General features: G+C 36.6%; 1 protein-coding gene across 1 annotated transcript in view; it reads left to right on the forward strand.

Moving 5' to 3' along the window:
- Positions 1-19,605, forward strand: part of LOC124775462 (ATP-binding cassette sub-family C member 5-like) — a 375,967-nt gene that overhangs the window by 60,562 nt on the left and 295,800 nt on the right. Inside the window, exon 7 of the mRNA XM_047250294.1 lies at positions 8,564-8,766. Within this exon, the coding sequence (XP_047106250.1) occupies positions 8,564-8,766 (203 nt within the window). The remainder of the gene's footprint in view (positions 1-8,563; positions 8,767-19,605) is intronic.

Here is a 19,605-nt window from a genome sequence, read left to right on the forward strand (position 1 = left end):
AGATCTTACTTCCTTATTCTATTGTATCTAGATCATGAATTATAAAACAAGATATTTACTATTATACTTATGACAGATAAATAATTTATGATTCATTAATTATTTTGTAAAGGAAATTGTGCTGATCAGTATCAGTAGTAGAATCATCCAATCGTAGCATCCTGTTTTTGAACCATTAGTTCCATAACTAATGATTGTACAGAACAGTTCAGTTGAAATAAATCAGTACTTTATGAAAAAATAATTTGTGACTGTTGTAGATTGTTTCCACTAAATATCGACATATAGTTTTCAAGTTGAATACTGATGGCTGATGTGGTTCTATCCACATATAAACTAAATTATCTTTTTAGTGTATGTGACAGTTTGGAAAACAACAAACAATAATATTTTTTATAGTTTCTTTGGCTATTTTTGTATGTCCATTGCTTTCATTATTACCAGCAACCTTTGACTCACTGACCTGAATTTTGCTTGTGCACTAATACAGGCAGCTGGTCATATTTGATGGTGTGGTAATTCTTCACAACTGTGACAACTGAGACAACACCAAGACAGATAAAACAAATAAAACAATAAATAAACAAGTGAAATTCTTGTAATTACATAACCCATATTTAAAATAATTACATCTTTTCTTTGACAAATTACTAAGAACATTTCCTAACTCATGCACTGACTCTGTAATGAAGATACCAAGTAAAAACAAATTTGGTCTCTGCAAAAAACACACACTGCTGCTTATACCTAATGAACAAACCATTAGCATGTGGATTATCAGACCAACTGTGTGACTGGACTGAAGAGTTTATAGCGAACAGAATACAGCATGTCATTTTGAATGGAGAGAAGTCTGCAGATGTAAATGTAACTTCAGGTGTGCCCTAGGAAAGTGCTGTAGGACCATCATTTTTCACAATATATACTGACAACCTTGTAGATAACATCGGAAGTTCCATGAGGCTTTTCACTGATGATGTTATTATATACAGATAGATCATGATGCTGCAAAATCGAAGTGGAAAGGAAGATCTGCAAATGATTGATGATTGGTGCAGCGAATGGTAACTGACTGTCAGTGTAAATGAATGTAATGTATTGCAAATTCATTTACAGAAAGACACTTTCGTCTATGATTATACAACTGTTGAAAAATCACTGGAAGCACTTATTTCTATAAAATATCTACAAGTAGATGTATACAGTGATCTGAAGTGGAACAGCCACATAAAATTAACTGCAAGTAAGGCAGATGATAGACTGAGATTCACTAGGAGAATGCTCAGGAACTGTAGTCTACTTATAAAGGAAGTAGATTACAAAACACCCATTCAACCAATACTTAAATCTTGCTTGTTAGTATGGAATCTATATGAGATAGGACTGATGGAGGAAATAGGGAAGATCTAAAAAAAAAGGTTCAAATGGCTCTGAGCACTATGGGACTTAACATCTGAGGTCATCAGTCCCCTAGAACTTAGAACTACTTAAACCTAACTAACCTAAGGACATCACACACATCCATGCCCAAGGCAGGATTCGAACCTGCGACTGTAGCGGTCGCGCGCTTCCAGGCTGTAGCACCTAGAACCGCTTGGCTACCATGGTTGGTGGAAGATCTAAAGAAGAACAGCATGTTTGTTACAGGTTCACTTAGTAAGGGCAGAATAATTATGGAGATGCTCAGCCAACTCTAGTGACAGATGCTGCAAGAGAGTCATTCTGTGTCACAGTATGGTGTACTGTTAAAGTTCTGAAAGTGTATGTTCTTAGAAGAGTCACCCAGTACATTGCTTCCTCCTCTGTGTATCTCACAAAAGGACCATCAGGATAAAATTAGAGATTTGAGCCTACACAGAGGGGTACCAGCAATTGTCCTTCCCATGAACCATATGCAACTCGAACAGCAGGAAAAGGGGAAAGTGGCACTGGTACACAAGTACCCACCATCACACACCTTAAGGTGGCTTGTGGAGTACAGATGTAGATATAGAAGAGCCTCCCCTTTCACACCTTTCAATCAGGAGAACAGTGTGGATTAAAAACTATCTATTATTCTGAATTGATAACTGTTTTTGCATTATTAATTTTGCTGGTCATTTGTTCTTGTTTGAAATGACATATGTGAGTCTTTGTAAGTTCAAGACTTCAACTCTTTAACAATTTGTACTCCCATTGACACCCCTGCCCCCCCCCCCCCCCCCTCCAAGAACTGCAGACCTTGCCAAAGTGGGGTGGCTTGCCTGACTCAATGATAGAGAAAGCCACATCAGTGGTGCAATCACAATGGAGAAGTACATATGGAGATGCCAGACTAATATGTAGTACCTGAAGAGAGACAACAGACTTCTCAATAGTTGCAGGGTCAACAGTCTCAATGACTGACTGATCTGGTCTCATAACATTAGCCAACATGACCTTGCTGTGCTTGGGCTATGAACTGCTAAAAGTGTGGGAAAACTACGGCTGTTATTTTTCCCAAGGGCATGCAGTTCTACTACTTGGTTAAATGATGATGACATCCTCTTAGAGAAGACATTGCAGAGGTAAAATAGTGCACCATTCAGATCTTGAGTAGGTACTACACAGGACAATATTGTCATCAGGAAAAGAAAAACTGTCATTCCATGGGTCAGACCATGGAATGTTACATTCCTTAATTAAGTAGGTAGGTTAGGGAATTTAAAAAGGGGAATGGATATGTTGAAGTCAAATTACTGATAGTTTGTAAATTATTAAACACACAAATTTAAAAGGTTGTCAAACTACATAAGTGAAGATAAACAAAGCATTAGTCCTTTGAAATTGACTGAAAAAAAGTGCTGATTGGGAACTTTATGAGTGGAATGTTTTCTTTTGAAAAACTTCGAGAGTTTTTTACCGCAAAGTGGTCTTTGTTTTCTTTGTTTGGCTGTATTTAAGCTTCCAACAAATGACTGTTCTATTGAAAAGCAGCAGCTTTTTCACTGAATGCATCTCTTTATTTAAGGTGTTTTCAACATTCTTTGTCTTTTCTTGCCCAATCACATGATTATAAAATCTGCAGAATATTAATTTCAACCTTTAATGACCATTTATAGCCATTGTGTCCCATGCCTGACAATACTACAGATAGAACTGAACATGCACTTATCATAGAAGTAGAAGTGAAAGTAATTCTATTAGAACAACAAGGGGAAGAATATCAGTTTAGTCAGAAAAATATGACAGATTTTTTTTCCAGTCACTATAGCTAATGTGAGCACAATATAGTGGCAGGTGGATGTGAATGTAAACAAACTAGAATTCTGACCACCAGGGTATAGAGGAGTGGTACAGGGAAGCAAGCTACACCTCCCTCTCACAGGGCAGTCAGCCTATGCCCCCATTCTACGAAGGCAGAACTGACACACTGTCACAGGGATCACCCATTTCTTCTAGTTGTCAGAGTCATACTTGAAATACATGATGGAACCATGATTAGTTGCTTCACTCATTTCAGAATAAGAAAATAAAACAATGAACAACACACAACAGAAGGTAATCTGGAATGACTACCACACAGTTGCTTGATGACATTGGTAGATGGTATTCAATGTAACCACCATTCAAAACATCTGCCACCTAATTTTCCACATTAAAAGCATCAACATTACACCAAATTTTGAACTTGAGCAAACAAATAAATGTATGCCTTCCTGTGTCATAAAATGCAAGGTCACACAGCTGAGTACTAACTGCATTACATGGCATATATCTTAAATAGACCGCACAAATATCCACAATTGGTAGTTGACAGTTGTTGTGTTTGTGCACTTTTTTATTTTACAGACAGGTTCTGATGTATATTATCATCCAAACTGGGCTTTGCCAGATGATGTAAAATATGAGTAACTGAAAATTGGTTACCTTTACGATATTAATACAATGAAAATAAAACTATCTCCAATAAAATAGTTCCTCTGGATACAGTTTTCTAACATCTATTAGGTAATTCCACATTCTTGCATTTTGAGGTAGACTTCACATCTATTTCATATTTATTACAAAATGTGAGTTTTTCCAGTCCTTAGTGACGATCAGAAGCAGAATGAACAGGAAATGTTGTCAGGTGAGTAAAGGGTTATAAATACAAAATCAAATAGGCATGATGTAGGGGGAGGTCTAATAATGAATAAGGAAATATGAATGTGGATAAGCCACTATGAACAACATAGTGAATGCATTATCATAGCCAAGATAGACACAAATCTAATACCAAGCACAGTAGTACAAGCTTACCATAGATGATGATGAGACTGAAAGAATGTATAATGACATACAACAAATTATTCAAATAATTAAAGTAGAAGAAAATTTAACTGTGATGGGTGACTGGAATTTGATAGTAGAAAAAGGTAGGGAAGAAAAAGTAGTAGGAGACTCTGGACTGGGCAAAAGAAATGGAACAGTAATCTGCCTCAGAATTTTGTGCATAGCATAATTAATCACAGTTACCCATGGATTAAGAGTCATGAAAGAAAATTGTATTCATGGAAGAGCCCTGAAGACACTGGAAGATTTGAGATTGATTATATAATGATAATACAGAGAGTTTGGAACCAGATTTTAAATAGTAAGACATTTGCAGGGGCAGTGGTGGGCTCTTATCACAATTTATTGTTTATGAGCTGTAGATAAAATTGAAGAGATTGCAAAAAGGCAGTAAATAATAGAGGTGGCTTATGGGTATGTTGAATTATCAAGAGGCTATTGAGAGTTTCAAAGGGATAGTGTTCAGTAGAAGATGAATGGGTCACTTTGATAGCTGAAATAGTGAAGGCAACAAAGCATGAAACAGGTTAAAAGATAAGGCCTAGTAGAAACCTTTGAATGCCACAGGACATACTAAATTTACTTGATAAAGCAGCAAATATAAAAATGCTGCAAATGAAGCAGACGAATGGCAATAGAAACATCTAAAAACTGAGATTGACAGGTAGTGAATAATGGTTAAGCAGGGATGGCTAGAGAAAAAATGCAAGGCTGTAGAAGCATGTATAAGTAGAGGAAAGATAGATGACATGTGTAGCAAATTAAAGAGACCTTTGGAGAAAAGAGAAGCAGCTGAATGTTAAGAACTCAGATGGAAATCAGTACTAAGCAAAGAAAGTAAAAATGAAAGGAAATTGTAAAGAGACTATGCAAGGAAAATGAACCTGAAGACAGTATCATAGAAGGGCAAGTGGGAGTAGATGAAAATGAGGGGGGAGATCTGCTACTGTGAGAAAAATTAACAAGGCCCCTGGAATTCATGACACTCCCTGAGAAGTATTCATATCCCTGGTGAGAGCCAGCCATGACAACACTATCCCATCTGGCGTGCAAGATGTATGAGACTGGTAATGTACCCATAGATTTCAAGATGAATGTAATAATTCCAGTTACAAAGACAGTAGATGTGAATAGTACTGAACTATCAGTTTAATAAGTCATGGTTGCAAAATACTGACATGAATTATTTACAGAACAATGGAAAAACTTTGGAAGCTGAAGTCTTGAGAGATCATTTTGGATTCCATAAAAAATGTAAGATCACATGAGGCACTACTGATCCTATGGCTTGTCTCAGATTAAATAAAGACAAACATAGTATTTGTAGACTTAGAGAAGGTTTTGACAATGTTAACTGGAATACACTCATCAACATTCTCAAGATAGCAGGGTAAAATGAAGGGAGCAGAAGACTGTTTATAACTTGTACAGAAACCAGACAGCAGCTGCAAGAGTCAGAGGACATGAAAAGGAAGCAGAAGCTGAGAAGGGAATGAGACAATGTTGCAGCCTGTCCCAGATGTTATTCAATCTGTACATTAAGGAAACAGTGGTACTGCAGTGGTCTCTCACATGGCACCATATTATGCTAGCCTATTCGTGGTCCATCTAAATGAATGCTTCCTAACCCCTCACCTGATTCAGATTCATTGATGGCATTTGCATGGTCTGGTCCAAGGGTGCGGGTGCCATGTTGCACATTCCTCCAGAACCTCTACAACTTCTTCCCCATTTGCTCCACCTGTTCCTCCTCAACCCAACAAGTTGCCTTCCGTGCTGTCAACCTCCATCTCAAAAATGGCTCCATTTGTATCTCTGTCTACATCAAACCTACTGACCACCAACAAGCAACTTCCATCTCAAAGATGGCTACACTTGTAGCTCCATCCACATAAAACCTAGCAACTTCCAGGATCACTACATTGATATATCCATCCACGTCAAACCTACCAATAGCCAACAATACCTCCACTTTGACAGCTACCACAATTCCACATCAAGAAACACGTTTCATAAAGCCAAGGCACCTGTGAACGTCACATCTGTGGTGACACGCAATCCCTCTCAAAATCTGCCAAGGCTTCACTGAGGCCTTTTCACATACTGAAATTTTCCCCCTTCACCCTTGTCCAGAAACAGAGCACCCATGTCTTGTCTCCCAAGTCACCTGTTATACCCCCATACCTACTATCTGACCATGAAAGAGCACCCATCTCATGACTGAGAACCACAGAGGGCTGGAGCAACTGAATAACATTCCGCTCCAAAGTTTTGACTAGCTCTCATGGTGCCCTCAAATGAGAAATATCCTCTCCACTCCCCTCCTCACTGTCCCACAGTGTTGTTCTGCCACCCACCCAACTGTGCAACATACTTTTCTGTCCCTATTTTACACCTGCTCCCAGCCCCTTACCACATGGCTCATGTCCCTGCAATAGACACAGATTCATACATCCTCCCACTATCATCTACTCCATTCCTATCACAGGCATCTCCTATGCAATCAAAGAGAGAGCCACCTATGAAAGCAGTGATGTGATCTACAAACTTCCAACTTAGCTGCAACCACTGTGCCACATTCCATGTGGGCATGGCAACTAATAAGTTGCAAAGAGACAGCTGGATCATCTGGATCACCCAGTTGCTGATCATGCCATGCAACACTATATGGTAGATCTTAGCAACTGTTTCATAGTTTGCGTGATCTAAATTCTTCCCACCAGCACCAGCTTTTCTGAGTTGCGATATATCTTTTATTCATATAATACCCCCAGCCTCAGTGCTTGATAGTCCCTGTTCTACATATGCTATCCCATTCTCTGCTCTCACTCTGGTGCTGCACTTGCCTACTATCCCACCAACACCTCAGCAGAGCTGTTTTCCCTTCTCTACTTCTCTCCTCTACACCTTCCCTCTTCCCCCATTCAGCACAACCTCCTCATGCTGCACCTGGCAACCCTATCCTGTACCTACCACCTCTTTGCACACTCCCACTGTCAGCACTGGCAACTTCCCCACCCCTACACTGTTATCCCTCCCCCTCCCTACCCTTACTTTTTTTGTGCCCCACTACACACCTCAGCCAAGACTGCTGCTCACCTCTGATGCAGTCAGGCCATATGTGAGTGAGATTGTTTTGTGTGAATGTGTGTGGATCATCTATTTCTGATGAGGAACATAGTCTGATGGCTGCCTATACACAGTATTCCTTTTCCTTTTCATTGTACCTGTCTGTGACTCATGCGATGGGCAGCACTCTATCCTTTCCATATTGTTCTTATTCCAATTTGAGGTATTCCTTTCTACCAGAATCATTATTACAAATATTCCGCACTGTTATTAGAAAAAGAGAACACCTAAGCATACAAAGATAGGAAAGTATTTTTATGCACCCACTAATACCACAAAATGTTCCCATCTTACAAACATATAGTTTCCTGGAATGACTAGAAACTAATGATATGATGTGATATGAATTTCCTGCACATGAAAGCTCACATTGTAGTGCAGCTATAAATAAACTCACCGTGTCAAATCTAAAACACTAGCCACTTGGTGGAAAAAATGCTGTAAATTGTGCTGTCCTTGTCCAAAAATTAATCTCATGATACTTTTGTTATGCTTTCTGTTTGACACTCCTATCTTCCATTGAAAGGAATCGTGCAATGAATATGAGCACTATTTTCTATAGCTACCACACTTTAACAAATGAAATCACTGATTGAGATTGATTTGTAGTTTTGTTTTCCTCATAGTTAAAGACAACCTTTGGTAGGAACATAAGTCTTACTATTCTGCATTATTATCTTACAATCTTAATTGGACATTGTGATTTACTCATTCACCATTTACACATCAAATATAAAAACAGTACAGAGTTTGTATTACTACTGTAATTCAGTTTCAGTTTTGCTTACACATTCCATTTCATTCATACAAGATCAAACATAACTATAAAAACTTCAGTTCACTCACAGCTCATACTCACAAATCAGTCCCATATATGACTGATTTGTTTGTCACAAATTGACATATTCATTATTCATTTTTTTGTTCACCTAATGATTGAAATTATTTTTTATACTACTACTGACAATATTGTTAAAGATGAGAATGAATTACAATAGTTAATGGGTGCTAAAATTCATTAACTTTATCTTCTGTTTCCAAATTTTTAGTGCAAGTTTTTTTTTTTTCTTTTTTACTTCTGTAAAATTAATTATATTTAAGACATATTGATCTATAAGTGCGCGTATTGTTCATTGTGTAGGGAACCATTATAGGATTATGTGGTGAACCAGGGTCTGGTAAAACAGCGCTTCTTATGGCTATACTAGGACAGCTAAAGATAGCAAGTGGATCTGGACATATTACAAGAAATGGTTTTTGTGCATATGTGAAGCAAAACCCTTGGATGTGGGATGCAACTTTACGTGATAATATAGTATTCATGGAAGAATTTAAACGTGATAGGTGAGTAACATTCATGATGTTATTAGTTTATAAAGCTGCGCCCATCCCTTTATTAGTAAAACACAAATCTTGGTGAGAATTCTTTCATATCAAGATGTTTACCCTAGCTGAAATTTCTTCTTCTATGAAAACTTAAAAAAGGGATTCAAAATAGACACAGTAGAATAAAATTTCCACCACGACATATTGTTTTCTAATGAAGTACTTATCATTGGCTATGTATCTTTCTTTCCAATAACAGGCAGATGTCTTTACATTAATTTCGTACAAATGTGTATCATTTGATAGTTGCTAAAGTAACATTGTAGCATTTTCAGTTTCCATGCAGTGCCTGTAACAAAAAATTGAATACATTTGTTTTGAAATTTTCAGAACAGATTGAATGTTTGATTAGTTTTAGCAATAGAACCACTTATTCATTATATCTTGAACCAATATCTTGACTCTGAACAACAAGACATTTTCAAGTGGAGTCATTTCAAGAAACAGTAAGTTATATTTGTCACTGCCTTGTCCTGTAATTATTTCACCCATGAAACATTAACGCTGCTTGACTGATTATCACTGCAGTTCTATTTAAATTGCAAAGAAGTTAATAGCTTTGTTATGGTTACTGGTAAGTAATCAGTAACATCACAGCATGCGACCAAGAGGTGACAGTCTGAAAGCACCAAATACAGAATTTATGACAGATATGAGAAGACATTTCAGTTAAATAATGGGTAAAAATTCCTCAATTTTAATTTTACAAGTGCAGTATGGAAGCTCTTTTTAAATGTCAGAGTAAATGTCAAGCTGTTCAATTTTTTTAAAATTTTCATAACAAGTTGGAGTCACTGTTTCTGGAAGTACCCTTATGGTTATAATAGTGGAAATTTTATGTCATTCCATCATTAAATAATAAAGGAAATCTTCCACACTAATAATTTGAATTCCATCACATGGGCGTACACTGTGGCAGCTTAAGATGATTTTTCCTGTTACACATTGTATGTAGAAATGTATGTAACACTGAAGAAACTGATGCTGATAATTTGCTGTGTATGACCAAAGAAAAAAGAACAATCTCATGATTTGATGCATTTTGTGATTAACGTCAATGCTTGCTATATTTTGTGACTGTGATAATGAATTTATTCATGTATAAACATTGTCTTCATTCACAACTATTTGTTCACTTTTTTTATGTACAGTGGGATTCCTGATCCCAAGGTTATGGTGTAGACTGAGGGGTGGGGAGGGGGGGTTGGCATCTTTAGATGCAGACAGTTCTCAGTTCACTACTTCCTTTTCCTACTGCTGCACTTTGTCTCAAATTCAGCATTATACATCATTAGTGTAGTATAATTACAGATTAGATGAAAAGCTCAAACAAAAGTGCAACATGAAATGATCTAAAAATTGTCTATAGCTGATGATGAGCCCTTAGGACCCAAAATGTTGTGTTACAAATAAAAGTGAATCTATAACCTTTGTTTACATGATGTAGCATAACAATTACCCACACAAAAATGCCTTCAGTAACTGCACCTCTGCTGTATCTGGCTGAAAAGTTGGTGATGGAAACAATTTGCTGACAATTAATGCAATCCACACTGGACTTGCAGTTCATGCACTTTATTTGCACCTGAATGTTGGATGAACTATTGTTTATGGGTATATTGAGTCTCATCTACAGCAAGTACAGTACAGATAACTGGATAGCTGTGTACTATACTCAGATGATGACCTCTAATATGATTTTTCAAGTGCAGTATCCTAACACTGAAGTGACACAAAAGTTCAAATGTGGCAAACAATTATTTAACACAGTCACTGATTAAGGTTCACAGATCACTGTCCTTGAAGTCTAACAGACATCCTAGGATGAAAATGATGTATGCAGTAAGTAGCTATTGGAAATAGTACAGTTTTCAGTTTGACTCTATTGCCATAGTGAGCATTATTGAAGCTTCCCATGATAATGGTTACACTTTCACAGTTGAATTAACTGTTTAAGACAGTCACTGAATTAATGAATAAACTTCCTGGTGCAAAATCTAGATAAACTGCTGTACATTTACCAATTTAATATGTACTAAACCATCTGCAATACACTATGCCATATCTTCAGACATAGACCCTGCTCTGTTCAGACTCACAGCAGACTGGCTTAAAGTGGCTTCCAACCTATCTCTTTACAATAACTAGACATAGCTTTAGCTAATGTTGTTAACCAGATTTTTACAAGTTACAACTATGATTTATATTTCTGAATAACTGAATAGTGGAAGGATATCAATTTTAGCTAGTATGTTTAGATACAGAAATCATTTCTATTAAATTACACTGACTAGCTTACCAAAATGTGGTGTTCTGTTTTGGTAACAGTGTTTTCACTAAGAATGCTATTTACTTCCTTCCTATTTCTTTTGTACCAATACTTTTGAAAATAGTAGAACATTGTATGTACCAACAGATTTACAAACATTTCATCTGCAGTGGAACACTGACAAACACTCAGTATCTCCATCTGAGCAGGCCTCAGAAGATCCAAAGGCACCAACTGACTGCCATGTCATCCTCAGCTGATAGGCTTCACTGGATGTGGGTATGGAGGGGCATGTGATCAGCACACTGCTTTCCCAGCCATTGTCAGTTTTCATGGCCACAGCTGCTACTTCTCAGTCAAGTAGCTCCTCAATTGGCCTCACAAAAACTGAGTGTACCCTGCTTGCCAACAGCACTCAGCAGACCTGGATAGTCACCCATCCAAGAGTTATCCCAGCCTGACAGTTCTTAACTTCAGAGATCTGACAGGAACTAGTGTTACCACTACAGAAAGGCTGTTAGCCTAAACACTTAGTATGGCTTCAGGAAAAATTCATGTCCACTGAAAGTTATTGAAAATGTTGTTTTGGTAATACACAATGCCTCTGAAGCAAAATCATCTGTTAGTGCCCTACTGATTGATCTAAGCAAGTCGTTTGACTCTGTGAGTAATCAGATTCTAAATGATGAATGTAGGTGTTATGGCATTACACTTAAAGAATCATGTCTTGACAATAGGAAGCAGAAGGTACACTTCAATGGTATGAGCTCTGAACTCCTAGATGTTTCAAGAGGCATGCCTCAAGGTTCTGTACTGGGATCCTTATTCATTATAACTTATATTAATGAGCTAGCTAGGGTCATGCCTATAAATCGTTTCTGCATGCTAATGACACCATTTTCAGTGCAACTGCAAATGACATAGAGGACATAAAGGAGCAAAATGAAGCCAATCTAAGAATTTCACACAAAGTACTGACTATTAGTCCTGCAAAGCTATTTGACCTAACGTGGCTGACATACTTCACAATATTGCATAGGGGAAGTCTTTGACTGTGGTCTGCGTGAAGTTCATACAAGAATTTAGCATCACTTTGAAAATAAACCACTTGCTATGAATTATGTATGGGTTTGAGCACTTGGGAAGGACAGAAGGAGAAATTGCATTCACATATTAGGAGACTGACTTAAAAATGAACATCATTGTTATATGTGCTAAATAATGAAGGACATATCTGCAATCTCTAAGCCAATAATGGTTCATCGTTGGTAATGAATAAGAATTTGGTGACATAAAGGAAAAAAAATTGAAACTTTTCAACTGTGTGAAATATGGCTAAAGCCTCTTGGAAATTGATCTTAATTGGTTACACAGTAATTTGGAGAATATAAGTTAGGAGGCTCAATGATCTGTGTAGTAAAACACAACATCTCCAGAGGTGACACTGACAAGACAAATAGCCATTACAATTTAAGGGATAGTGTCTTAAATTTTTGGAAGTAGACCTAGAAGCATCACATGTAGCCACCTCACACCCATGATGTTTCATTAAATAAAGCAGATGTCAGTGATGGTAGAAGTAGTTTAGTATATCAAATAACTTTCCTAAAGTGACAGGTTTCACCATGTTGTTAGTACTGATGGTTGATGATCATCAATCATGAAAATATTTTCTAATAGTTTACTTGGTAAGGCTGAACACATGTATTTTATGTAAGAATTCATTTCTGCCTGTGCATGTTATTGAGTAGAAATGGACACAGTTTTTCCACCAGATCGGGCAATGATGGCAATGGCTTACACTCGCACTGCTCGTTGTGTAGGTGGTTTCTCCTTGTAGCCAGTTCTTGCCTAGGAGTTATGCCATGCTCCATGGAATAAGAATGTTCATGACAACCAACAATTACATCATGAGATGGAAAGAAGAAGTGAGTTAGTCTGCTGTGACTCGTCATATTAGAAGTACATTGTGCATGTAAAGTCATTTATTTATTGTAAGGCAGGCATGCATTGAATGAGGTGTTTCCAAGCTGTGAATGCTGGATGAATATATGCTGATTTAAGAAAACATTTTGTTCTATCAATTCATAAAATTTGGAGGATCAAGTACTTCTGTCCAATTTTTAGTACAACACCAACTGAATCGGAAACAAAGTCAGTGGAAAGAAGAGATGTGGTATAGCGGCATTCTAAATTTATCAGTTTCAAGTTTACAATATCAAACGAAATTATAACAGCATCTGAACACATCCATGTCTCTATAAGATTAGCAGAACAGCTCATCTAGGCAACCACATGCAGAGCATAAACATTTATGTGCTAAAAAATTGACAGTATCTAATAAACAAAGTTTTATTAACAGTCTGGAAGAAATTAATTTTTTTCATCATAACAAGTTCCATTAAACAACACAGTTGTACTTGGCAACTGTGACAACAGCAAACAAAGAATTACATGCTCAAATGATATGAGTACTGTAGTTAAATAAACTGGAAGAAGAATTCAGTAGTTGAGGAAGATTATTAAGCTACTTGACAATCATTGTGACAGATAAGATAATGGAAGTCCACAAGTGGGAAGCTTCAATTGAGTACAGGAGAGTAGTCAATCAATCAAAAATTGAGTGTTTTAGAAAACTGCTCAAAGATATGAACTGGAAAGATGTTTATAGTGCCCATTACATGAATGAAAAATATAACACATTCATGAACAATGTCAGTACCATGTTTGAAAACTGTTTTCCTCTAAAAGTTACTCAAATTAAACAGAAGTCTATAATAAAACCATGGATTACACAAGGAATAAAGATTTCCTGTAAGACAAAAAGGAAAATGTATCTGTCGACCAAGAATAGCTCCAATGCTGATGATTTAGCTAAATACAAGAAATACTGTAAAACGTTAAAAAAAGTAATTCAGATGTCTAAACAAATGCACTACGAGAAGAAGATAGCAATGTCAGGGAACAAAATAAAAACAATATGGGATATAGTGAAAGAGCAGACTGGTAGAACCAGAAAGGAACAGGAGCAAATAGCGCTAAGGGTAGATGACACATTAGTAACTGATGGGCATAGTGTGGCAAATCTATTTAACAAGTACTTTATATCTGTTACTGATAGAATGGGACTTTCTGGATCAGTAAATAATGCCCTTGAATATCTGAAACTAGCCTTCACAAATAGCTTCAAGTACATGAATATATCACTCACTTCAGCAAAAGAAATAACTTCCATTATAAAATCTTTAAAAACAAAGCATTCTAGTGGGTACGATGAAATATCAACAAAGTTTATTAAGGCATGTTCTTGTGAGTTTAGTACAATTCTAAGTTACTTGTGTAACCAGTCAATTATAACTGGGACATTTCCTGACTGGCTAAAATATGCAGATGTTAAGCCTCTATTCAAGAAAGGGGATAAAGAGATACCATCAAACTACAGACCGATTTCACTTTTGCCAGCATTCTCAAAAATTTTAGAAAAAATAATGTACAGGCAGCTGCTCAACCATCTGACCACAAATAACATATTATCAAGAACACGGTTTGGATTTCTGAAGGGTTCTGATATCAAGAAGGCTATTTACACCTACAGTGAAAATGTACTTAATTCATTAAATAACAAATTACAAGCAGCAGGTATTTTCTGTGATTTGTCAAAGGCATTTGATTGTGTGAACCACAACATCCTTTTAAGTAAATTAGAATTCTATGGTGTCATGGGCAGTGCTGCAAAATGGTTCAAGTCATACCTCACTAACAGGAAACAAAGGGTGTCAGTGCAAGGGACTAGTGAATTAAGTCATCAGTCATCATCAGAATGGAAAGAAATTACATGTGGTGTCCCACAGGGATCTATCTTAGGGCCATTGCTTTTTCTTGTGTACATTAATGATCTCTCATCAGTTACACTGCCAGAAGCAGAGTTCGTTTTGTTTGCAGATGACACAAGTATTGCAATAAATAGTATGTCAAGTGTAGTTCTAGAAAGATCTGCTAATGATATTTTCATGGATATTAATAAATGGTTTAAAGCCAACTCACTGACATTAAACTTCAAAAAGACTCACTATATGCAATTCAGAACCTGTAAGAGGTTTCCACCCAGCATATGCATAAAATACGAAGAAGAGCAGATAGAAGAGGTTGACAGTCTTGAATTCCTGGGATTACAACTTGATGATAAATTTAGTTGGGAAGAGCACACCACAGAACTGCAGAAACACCTTAACAAATCTGTATTTGCAATTTGAGTGTTAGCAGACATAGGCGACATAAAAATGAAAAAGCTTGCATACTTTGCCTACTTTCATTCTATAATGTCATATGGTATAATATTTTGGGGTAACTCTTCAAGTCAAACAAAAGTTTTCAGAGTCCAAAAGCGTGTAATATGTATTATTTGTGGAGTAAATTCACGGACCTCCTGTAGAAACCTCTTCAAAGAACTGGGTATACTAACTACTGCCTCTCAGTATATTTACTCATTAATGAAATTTGTCCTAAATAATATATCTCTTTTTCTAACAAACAGCTCAGTTCATACATACAATACCAGGAACAAAAATTATCTGCACCAGGACTTAAAAGCACTTACTTTAGTTCAAAAAGGGGTCCACTACTCAGGAACACTCATCTTCAATAATTTGCCAGTAAACATAAAAAATTTAGTTACAAATAAAAGGAGCCTGAAAGACTTACTAGTGGCCAACTCCTTCTACTCCATTGACGAATTTTTTAATAGAAACAAATGATGTATTGTATATATTCATACTATTAGTATTGTTATTTCAGCTTAAAAAACAAAAAATTGACATGTTCCACATCCACGAGGATCTCCTCAGCACGGATCTATGGAACGAAAACTAATCTAATCTAATCTAAAAAGTACCACAGCAATGCCCCACAGGCTACAGTGGAACCATCTACAGATCAGCAAATTACATCAGCCGCCTTTGCAGCACACCCACTGGCTGCAACAGAGTTCATCTGATCTGCTGATTCAACTCCCTATTGACATCTCGACATAATGAGCACCACAAGCTCTTTGATTAGCTGTATTTGATTGAAATTATTTTATTTCAATTTTATTTTTTTAATGTTTGTAATTTACTGGTTGGTTATCAAGATATTATGACAGTTGGTGCTAGATGATGACTGAAAATAAGTTAGGTTTTTTGTGTTGTATGCCTGTACTTACTAAAAACATGGAGAAATACATAGAAGAGATGTGTAAAACCTTAACTGAGATTATTATAAAGTAATTAAATGATCAGAGTATGAACATTGCTAACTTAAGCACTTGATTAGATAAGAAAATTGTAGATCTAGGTTATAAAATAGATACCAATAATGTTGAGCTAAGAGCTGAATTATCTGCAAGTATCACAGTTCAATGTATTAATTGTAAACATGTAGTTTCAAACTGGCTCTGAGCACTATGTGACTTAACTTCTAAGGTCATCAGTCCCCTAGAACTTAGAACTACTTAAACCTAACTAACCTAAAGACATCACACACATCCATGTGCGAGGCAAGATTTGAACCTGCGACTAGCGGTCGCGCGGTTCCAGACTGTAGCGCCTAGGACTGCTCAGTCACCAGGGCCAGCCATGTAGATCACAGACATATGTAAAATCGATTGAAACTAATGCAAACTTGGAGAGACACATTATTGAGTCTCACCAAGGAAAACAAAACATAAATAATAGGATTTCTACATTGCAAACTAAAATTAGACTCTTCATCTGAGGAGTTGCATTCAGAGGTCATAAAACGATGTAGTTTGGTAAGGAAAAAAGTGAAAGAGCAGTTCCCACAAAATAAAAAGTGATGCAAAACAAAGTAAACATTTTATTGAACAATAGTTTACTTGCATGCATAAGCAAATCTCAGATACAAACATCAGGTTAACTGTTTTGGAGAATGTTAAGAACTCTGATGTAACCCCTTTGACTGAGTCTAGTTTAGCACTTTTGGAGGGATGTGTTAGGAAATTGATAGAGCAATAGATACATGAACAAAACAATTCAGCCACCAATACACAGTAATCCACAATTGGCCTAGAAAGAACCAAAGTGGAATTATGAAACTTTGAGAGGAATGTAAGAAAATCAAGAATGTGGAAATTTAATGAAAACAGCAAACTCTCAATGGAGCTGATTCACATTCTGAAAAATTCTGTTCCTTGATTGACTTTCAAGGATAGTTTAAGAAAAAGTACTGGTCTTCCAGGACTTGGGAGTAGTTAATACTGGAATTACTGGATCTGGAGAACTATAAAAATAATTGGGGAAATTACAAGAAGTATATCAAGAGACATCTGACCAAGTCAAAATATTTAGACAAACACGTCAAGGAGAGTCATTTAGTCAAAGTTTTGGTGAGAAGGTTACCTTACCAAGTAAAAAACCAAGAAATGGTATAAGGACTGGATGACAGTAAATAATTTTTATTAACCTTTGTGGAAGGATTATATACGTTTAGTAAAGAAAGAGTAGATTACTCACAGAGTGAGAATGGTACATCAGAAAATCAGAAAGGCAATTGTTACCCTTCTGATTTCAACAAAAGAACAAGAGCATATGTAACAATGGAAGCCTAATAATGATTTTAGCAGGGTCTGCTCTCTTTGATAGCCAGACGAATTGACGACCATCAAACTCTGAGTTAATTATTACATTTCTTCCATGTTTTGTTTACTAGGTAACAGTTACTGTTCCTTTGTTCTATAAGTTTCTCATAATTTATACATACTTAGACTATCCTACAAGAAGTTAATAATTGGAGAAAATGAGCACCTTATCACTGAATATGGCTATTTAAACAAGCATTTGTCACTCTTGCAGGCATACTCAACAAATGACATGTATAAATATTGTAACAATTAAAGACCTCTTCAGCATCTTAATTGAATGTCTAAAGTCTTGAAGTAAATAGAAACAAATAATTTACATAGGAGCACATTGACTAACAGTTATGTAGATTGTCACTGACTTTTAGCAACACAGAGGTCAATGGGGGAATAAAAGGGTAGACACCATATGCATGAATAAAGTGGTGTGCTAACATCGAGCATACAAGAGTAGTGTACAGACCTCTCCAGCATGCAGTGCATATAATGACTAAAAATGTTTCATTAGGGACATAGAATTAAATACAGAAGAGTGTATTGGGTGGGGCAATGGGTGACCTGTGGAATGCAGTGTATTGTTGATGCCTGCAGAGTTAGGATACCATTGATTTGTTGAGTTTTACCCCAAAGTTGTGATATAAGTTGTTCTAGTTGACTTCTGCAGTTCACTTTTAGGTGCATGTAATAAATAGATGATATGATGTGGATGTTTGTGGTTTGCGAACTATTACTGAAGTGGGGAGTGATAAGCAGATAAATGTGGTATACAGAACAATGAAAGATTGCTAATATTCTATACAAGCAACTCTTCTGGTTTTATATCAATAATAAGAAGGAGCGAGCTGATGGCATAGAAATAAGTGCCATAATGCATGTTCAGTGATGTCTAATGAGGGCCTCATAAAGGAGTCTACCTTCATACATTTGTGGAAGTTTTACATGCTTTCCCTGTTAATAATATTGTGCAGGTTTATAAAAAGTTTGTATGAGGGAAATTTCCAGTTTTAGTTGGTATTGATCAAATAATATGGCTGAACTGATATTGATTTCTAGGAGAAGTTAATTTAAAGCTAATAGAGCAAAGAATTCCATACTTACCTATCTTACTTGAAGAACATTAAATGGAGAATAGTTCTCTTATTTAAGTTTGAGGTTCGTAGATAAAGCTGTCTGAGTGAATCAGACATGTCTACCAAGTAAATGAAACTATGTAAAAGCAATCATGCCTAGAGCATATGACTATTTGTTACACTCATAATTCCACTTTTTCTTGGCAAATGTGAAAGATTTTGAAGTGAGAATGTATGGGTATCACCACTTACATGTTAGTCATGCAGTGAGGTGACTTTGCTGTTACACGGATGCACTTTGTTCAGGATGTAGGCTTTGGTGACAGTGTGGTAAAGGCAACTGATAAGTGCACTCTTGCTGAAAGTGTATTTCCTTTGAACAAATGAGTAAATGAACATGTGACAAAAATGAAATCAGATCACAATGTCCATTAACCAGTGATCATGATAATTGTGTCTGCATGACAGTTCCACTTGAACACTGATTCCAGAGGGTGTACACTCCTCAGTGACAAGCCCACCATCTGATTATGTAAGCACAAGAGAACAATGGACATGTATCCAGAACAAATGAACTTCCCTCACAATTTCAGGGTATCATGTATTTTGTGGACATGATAAAATGAAAGCAGAAAGGAATGGAGAGTGCCAAACAAATTCCCTAAGCATCTGTGGGAAGTGACCCACATGGTCAGTGGACTGAAATTATAGACTCTCAAAAAACACATCTTTACTGTATGGTGGCCCTGTTTGCACTACTGTGCGTTGCCCATGCATGCCACATGTTGCCAGAATTTTATTGGTTGGTATGCACATAGATGGAT

This window comes from Schistocerca piceifrons, chromosome 2 (genome assembly GCF_021461385.2).
Source record: "Schistocerca piceifrons isolate TAMUIC-IGC-003096 chromosome 2, iqSchPice1.1, whole genome shotgun sequence".
NCBI classification, from domain to species: domain Eukaryota; kingdom Metazoa; phylum Arthropoda; class Insecta; order Orthoptera; family Acrididae; genus Schistocerca; species Schistocerca piceifrons.